Raw genomic sequence first — 7,240 nt, forward strand, 5'->3', positions numbered from 1 at the left:
TGGTGACAAATTTGTCAGCAATAGCAGAAGGTACACGTTTTGAAACTGCCGGGAGAGTCATATTTGTGACCGCAGACATATAAAGGACATCTATGGTTTCGACAGAGTCTTGGAAAATATCCTTATCCTACTACTTCTACAATTTAACAGTTCAGCTATCAGCTTCTCCCACATTGCATTTCAGCTCTTAGCATTGTTAGATGATGCAGTTCAGCTTCCACACTGCCTCGTGTGACACATTTTTTAAATTCATTTCAGCTTGCGGATATTTTCTCATTTCTGTATTTTCAGCAATTTCAACAAAAAAATCCGCTTTCAGCATTCTAACGCGTTTCCTGCAGGAAATGTTTTTTAACATATTGGTTTTCCTTTGTAATGGCACATTTAGAATAAACTGAAAATGTTTTAACCAAATACTTTCGGATTTTCTAATATAATTTGAGTTCAACCGTCCCATAAATTTAAATAATCCAAAAGTCATAAGCAGCATGTTACGTTCTCCTCATCTTCTGAAGCATGCATGTAGGCTGACATGAGCTGTAGCAGTGTGGAAGGAGAAACTAAAGAGTGATGCAAGAACAATATGACACCAGGTTTGAATGGAAATAAGAATTTAATTGCTAGGTGCAGAGTTACAGGTAACATTAATTCCCTTCAGATTGTGTCATGTCAATAAATTATCAGAATATTATTTCATACATGTGTGCTGTTAGCGAACAGGGATAAGGCTCACCAGCATAGATAAGGACATTTCCTGACCCCGAGTCACATGTACAACTGCACAGAACTAACTAAAGTCAAACATTTATGGACGGTTTGGAAAGAGCAGCAAATCACGCAAAAAAAAAAAAGCTGTACCCCACAAGTTCACAGAACAAGTAACACTGGACCAGAGACAAAGCAGGAAAACTGGTCTGATTGCTGGGAGGGGGGGGGGGGCAGTACTCAATGCCCCCAAACCAATGCAGACATGTTCCTGTAGTTTTCACTCATCTCATAAGCACCCACATTTCTACATTCAAAATAAAATCTGTTAAAAATAATGTGCCCAATATAGAAAATGTAAGAAGCTAGGATAAAATCTGACTTTTGTACCAAGTACCCCAACCTTGTTAAAAAGGTAGGAGAGGGGTTCCATCTGAACTGTAAACAATTTCCACAACCTGCATTACATTAGCAGGGACTGCATTCATAAGGCAAGACAAAAACATTTGATTAAAATAAGAAAAATACAAACTTTAGCTTTTAAAAATGGAGAACTTTGGACTCCATAAAACCACAACTTTGTGCAAAAGCATCGTTTCATCAATCCAATGCCCCTCCCCCCCAGCATACCTCCTCCCTCCCAGTCTCAAGAAGCTCCCCTGGGGGTTTCCAGTCACTGTTTAAACATTGGGCCGAGCTGTGGACGGCTTCAACATGGGCGACGCCACCGGGAAAATGTCAGATGGCGCTTTTCTAACGATTACAACAATCACCATTTCATTGCTGTCTCCAAAACAAGAGGATGTTGTCCATTACAACCCTTTATGTTTGTCATTTCTTAAACCCCACACCTTGTGGAGGTGGTATAAGGCACAGATCAGCTTGAGGAGTGAAAGGTAGCCACTTCAGGTGAAATACAGGTGACCTGGCTGGGGGGGAGGGGGGGGTTGAGGGGAGGGGCACAGCAGAGGACTAAAAGGCAGATTTAGCTGGTCAGGTGGCCCACCAACCCAGGGTGCAGGGCCTGCTTGAAGACGTCGGGTCGGTGAAGAGGGGCCATGTAGAGGGCAGGGGCTCCGTGATGGGGGTTGGGATGGTATCCCTGGCCGGGCATAGGAGAGGGCACCATGTGCGGTGGCGGGGGAGGGCTCTGCTCGTAATACTGTCCTTCGCACTCCTCGTCGAAGGGAAGAGCCAGCCTCTTCCCCTTTTGGCGGCGGTTGCAGAACCACACGCGCACCACCTGTTAAGTGAGTCAGGAAATGTGTACAGGAAGAGGCCCAGGACATCCATAACTCAAGATAACTTCCCTTTAAGGGCCCTGACATTCTGACATGCATGCTGTATATTATGGGACCATTGCACTGCACTTTACTAGTAAACTATGCATGGTGGCGGGACACTCACGTCTCTCTCTAGACCCAGGTCGTCGGATATGTGCGTGATCTCCTGGGTGTTGGGTTTTGGACACTTGATGAAGTAGGACTCCAGTGCAGAGCGCACAGTCCCCTCCAGGCTGGTCCTCCTCTTTCTCTTCCGGGTGTCTACAAACACCCGCTCGATCTTGTACATCTGCGAAAACAAACAGGCCGTTCATGAGCAACCGTTTAGAAGGTGTGTTGCACTTGGATTTGATTCACCCAAACATGAACATAGGGAAAGTATTTGATGTATTCATTTGCCCCAGAATCAGAGACATTGGCCTGCAAGGGGTGTGAGTATTGACCATCCACAAGAGGGAACCATTTCAGAATCAAGATGCCCCCCTCACGTAATCCTTTAGAAAACAATGAGCACCAAAAAAATCAGATTTAAAATAGGACACCATTTATTGAAGTAGCTATTTAGAGCAACTTCACCAGTTATGTTGTTCTCCCCCCCCCCCCCCCCTCCCATCCTATAACTGATCAAACCATGCTTCCACAAAACCACAGTAACAGGGTAGGGTTTGAATCAGACCAGGTCATTCATTGTGGGTCGACTCACATCTTGTGGGTTGTCGGAGGTCTCAGCCTCGTTGAGCCACCTCTGGAGCAGGGGCTTCAGTTTACACATGTTCTTGAAGCTGAGCTGGAGGGCTTCAAAACGACAAATGGTTGTCTGGCTGAACATCTTGCCTGTACAGACAGAAGAAACGACATTACCTGTGGTACACACTAGGATTGGGCAGTCCTGAATTAATTATGAAAATGGGAAATGTGTAGACAAATTCTACTTATGCAAAAGTGAGAGGTTAATTCAATTAACCCCATAGGCACATGTAGAGCAGCATTTATGCCATACCAAAATACAAAGTAATTAAACATATCCCTTTGCCTAAACATGGATGATGTGAAAGCTTACCATAAAGATTTCCCAGGGCCAAGCCCACATCTGCTTGTGTGAACCCTAATGTTATACGCTTGTGTTTCAATTCCTTGGCAAACAGCTCCAACTCTTCAGTGGAGAGGTTTTCCTTAAGAAAACCAAACAATCAGTATATCCAGTAACCAGTAAACATTTATAAATCAATTGCATCAAACAAACAAAAGCAAACTCGTAACTCACCTCTTCTTCTGAGTCGCTGCAGCCGCCGCTGGAAGAACCGCTGCTACGAGTTGAGTTGGAGTTCTGAGTCGGTGTTGCCGGGACTGTCTGGCTTGCACTCCCGCTGAAGAACGCGTTCACGGGCAGTCCATTGCTTGGGGGAGATGGCGAAAGTGATGGGGACGAAGCAGATGATGTGGTGGCATTTTGACTACTGGTGCTGGCGGCCGTCATATGAGTAAAACCAGGCCAGAAAGACGGGTTCCATGGTGCCGAATAATACATCCCGTGAGTCATGGCGGAAGTCGGTGGGGTTTGATACTGTTGAATCTTTATATCGGTCGAATACTCGTCATTCACCTCCTTTTCTGTCTTTATCTCGGGCATCTTGATCTGCTCCCTGGTTTCGGCAATAGGTGGACTGTGGTTGGTTGGTTGTGTGACCGCAGCTACCCCTGGTATTTGCCCTGTGTACTCGGAAGCAGCGAAGGGATACCAGTGTTTGGGTTGTCCAAAGTCCCCAGCCTGAGAGTCGGAGGCCCTGTAGTCACCACCGACGGGAGGGAACGGGAAAAAACTTTGAGCGGCGGCCTGGGTAATTCCGTTATATGCCGCTTTGTTGAAGATGAGAGCCGGGTCTTGCAGCACACCGTGTGGTATCTGGAGCGACGAGCCGCCCAATCCTTCTTGAGCCAAGGCCTGTGAGTACATAGTAGCCCGGCTGAAGTCGTAAGGTCTGCTGTTGCACTCAGAGTTGGAGGTCTGGGATCGGTCAGACATGGTCACGGTTGCTTAAAGTTGCACAAATTGATAGTAATCCCGACTGCGTCTGCTGGCGACCGTCTAATCGTCCATGGCAAAGTTCCGGAAAATGTTGGAACTCTTGAGCAACCTAGTGATATCAAAAAGCTAGTTAGCCAAAATGAACCACTCCGAGCAATTCGTGGAGGCGTGAAAAACAACCCCTTACGGGTAGGTCGTTACTCTGTTATCAAGACAATCCTCTGCATAAATCCAAGTAAATTCAACTATTAGAGTTCACCACCACTTAGTCAACCTCACCTTCAAGATCAAATGCTCTTCTTTGGACTCCAGGCCCCGGATCCACAGGTTTTCCTAATCAGTCGATGCTCGTGCTGGAGGACGGAATGTTAATTGTCTCCTCTCCTATTGGCCACACAGCTAATTACGTACAGCTGATAGTGAATTTGTGAATGAACTTGGTGTTTTTTCTATTCCAACGTAGCACGTAAGAAAATTTGGGGCGTGTACTATGCTGCCTATTGGCTCCTGGTAAAGGAGTTTCAGGTCACCGTAGACATTGTTTACAATGTTTAATTAATAGATTTGCAGTTCACACTCTCAAATTAAAATAACCAAGCCCAACAGAGAGTAGGCTATAAAGTGTTAATTCTGATGGAAAATGATCACAAAATATATCATTTAGGTGCATGTTTACATTGTGAAGGGTTGGAGTTGCTCTCACAAACCTGAAAAGGCTGTTGTTGAAAATACATATGTAGGCACCCCATACGTGAATCATTAGCCTATGCTTACTTTGTAAATTATTCACTTTTAACGACTTGTCCTTGATATTAAAATGTGATGTTATTTAAGTCTGGGTAAAGGATAGGCCTATAGCCATGCATTCGAGATTTAGGACTAACATTAGCCTACACAATTGGGAACGTTAAGAAAACCAAAACATAGCCTAACATTACATTCATATTGCCTAGCACAGAGTAGCTTATATGTGTTGCTAAAATATTTTTGCATTTAAATTGTAAAAGCCGATTATATCCTTGGAATATTTTGTTGGATTGACTCGATTAAAATGTTAGATTTTATTGAGCAATAATATCCTACATTGTTTAGGTTTTATCTATCTCCCTGGAAGTGAACTGGTAACTTTTTAGTTTAAGGCATGTAGGCTGCAGTGGAAAATACGTAGCATGCGCCCAAATCAAATGCCATGTTTTAGCCTATACAAATTTGAGACAACGCAAAGGAAATAAATAAAATGGTTCCAGGCATTCAGGTGACCTTCCACCATTCACCCTTGATCGGTGCCTATTCAAAGGCGTGGATGGCCGTCGTACCGATACAGATGCGCACCCCCAGAGCGAGTCGTTGGCTACAGATTGTGGCAGGAAGACGCGCTGCAGGAAGGGCGTGGGGGTGTCATTGTACGGCTTGCCCCCGGCGCACCCCGCAGCTTTCAGACCCCGAGTTGCGATGGTCGACCATTAGCTTCTTTTCAGACGCGAACAATAAGTCTCATCCCTTTGATTTCGCCACCCCCCACACACACACCTCCTCCTCTGAATCAAACAGTCAAAGTTTCACTGAAATCCAGACGGGATAGCTGTTTGACAGGCGTAATCTGAAAACGCAGTTAGTCATAAAATGGTTTGAAATGTGTAGCCAGCTGCGTCATCACCGTTCATGTCATAACAAATATCGCCTGATTAATCTTCATATTCTACGTAATCCACAGTATGTTCCGATCTTACTATGCCTTCTCATTGGACCTACCTGTAGACATTCATCTTCAAACGCACTTTTTCTCACCACCTAAACTAGGGACTCTGCAGCCCATTCTGTGCTCGCTTGCCCAGGAGAGAGAGGGGGCTTGGAATGGCCACAGGGACTCCTCAATGGCTTAAAGGACATCAAACTCCAGCTACAGGCATTGTCCTGCACTCTGTACTTGGAGGGGAGTGGGGTGGGGTGGGGTGGTTTGGGGTGATGGATTGTCATGCTAAACACTCACAGGGGAAAGTGGGACGAGGTACAAGGCTTCAGAGATCGAGAGAGAAGGAGTGAGAGGAAGGGGGGAGGATTTGATACAGTGAGGGGGATACTGTCGGGAGTGTGGGTGTGTGTTTGTGTGCGCGCGTGTGTGTGTGCATGGGGGGTGGGGGTGTCAGTGGATTAGCCTGAAAAGCTCCCAGATGTCCTTTTTACAGATCTTGTCTTGCTCCTTTCAAGTGAACTCTTCTTCGTCCTCACCCCCCACCCCCCCCCCCCCCCCCACCGCTAGCTGTAGGAGCACTGGCCTTCTGCAGATAAAGGCAGCATCTGCCTGCCCACTTCTATTTGTCTGTCTGTCTGTCTGTCTGTCTGTCTGTCTGTCTGTCTGTCTGTCTGTCTGTCTGTCTGTCTGTCTGTCTGTCTGTCTGTGAATCTATTCCGTCATGTTGGATTGGAATGGACTGCATGAATGAAGTGAATGAAGAAACAAATGAGAACCTCCCCCTCCAGTAGATAGATCGGTACTTTAGCGGTGTATGGAGAATAACACGCCCCTTTATTAGTTACTGTAAGAATTGAAAGCCTACATTTTTGCCATGGACCATAGGTGGTCAATGGTTGACATTTGGGTTGTAGTACAATGGATGCCAGACACAGGCGTTCCAAAAAGGTTATATGTACTGATATGAGCCAGTATATTATATTATCAAATATCAACAAATATAAAATGTATATGCTTGGCTGTGGTTTTGTTTTGCCAGGGACTGAAACTGTCCCACCTCCACTTGTCCTCCACTTTAGGCTCGAGTAGTATACAAGTTCCATTGGTTCTGTCTGTGTCTCTCTGTTATCACCACTCCTGCGGTTGATACCTCTTATCTGTTGTAAGCCTCCCCCCAAACAAGTCTGATGGCTTTTTGATTTTCTACCTAACGGCTCTGCCTTTGACACCCTGCATACCCCCCCCCCCCCCACACACACACACACACACACACTGCCCGCTCAGTGCTAGCCAATGGCTGCTTTTCCTTCCACCGTAACCGAGACAATGGGTTTTAACGGCCCTGGTCAGACTACTCCATAGGGACAGTTACGAGAGCTGCTCAATTCCCTCCCCCAGTCACACACACACACACACAAACGCACACCAGGCTTTCAGGCTCTGTGACAAGAAAGCCAAAGTAAAATTTTCCAACCTCTAATGTGGCACTTGTGTCAAAGAGGAGACAGAAAGAGACCAGGGAAAACACAAACA

General features: G+C 45.8%; 1 protein-coding gene across 2 annotated transcripts; it reads right to left on the minus strand.

The window, feature by feature from the left end:
* Positions 1-407: 407 nt before the first annotated feature.
* pou5f3 (POU domain, class 5, transcription factor 3) lies at positions 408-6,397 on the minus strand. Of its 2 annotated transcripts, XM_047045729.1 has the most exons (6): positions 5,767-6,397; positions 3,253-4,367; positions 3,049-3,160; positions 2,692-2,822; positions 2,113-2,277; positions 408-1,948 (listed from the first exon to the last, which is right to left on the minus strand). In XM_047045729.1, exons 2-6 carry the CDS (start codon positions 4,009-4,011, stop codon positions 1,691-1,693), a joined length of 1,425 nt encoding a protein of 474 aa, XP_046901685.1. In that variant the 5' UTR covers positions 4,012-4,367; positions 5,767-6,397; the 3' UTR covers positions 408-1,690. The 2 variants fall into 2 exon arrangements, with proteins under 2 accessions (XP_046901685.1, XP_046901684.1); XM_047045728.1 differs by having other exon boundaries at positions 3,253-6,397.
* Positions 6,398-7,240: the final 843 nt, after the last annotated feature.

This window comes from Hypomesus transpacificus, chromosome 22 (assembly GCF_021917145.1).
Source record: "Hypomesus transpacificus isolate Combined female chromosome 22, fHypTra1, whole genome shotgun sequence".
NCBI lineage: Eukaryota > Metazoa > Chordata > Actinopteri > Osmeriformes > Osmeridae > Hypomesus > Hypomesus transpacificus.

Coding starts and splice junctions, on each gene's coding strand:
- pou5f3 (XM_047045729.1), bottom strand. CDS start 4,011: ATGTCTGACCGATCCCAGACCTCCAACTCTGAGTGCAACAGCAGACCT. Junction 2,278..2,691: donor CCTCCGACAACCCACAAGAT/GTGAGTCGACCC, acceptor TTGTTTTCGCAG/ATGTACAAGATCGAGCGGGT. Junction 1,949..2,112: donor ACCTGGGTCTAGAGAGAGAC/GTGAGTGTCCCG, acceptor CTCACTTAACAG/GTGGTGCGCGTGTGGTTCTG.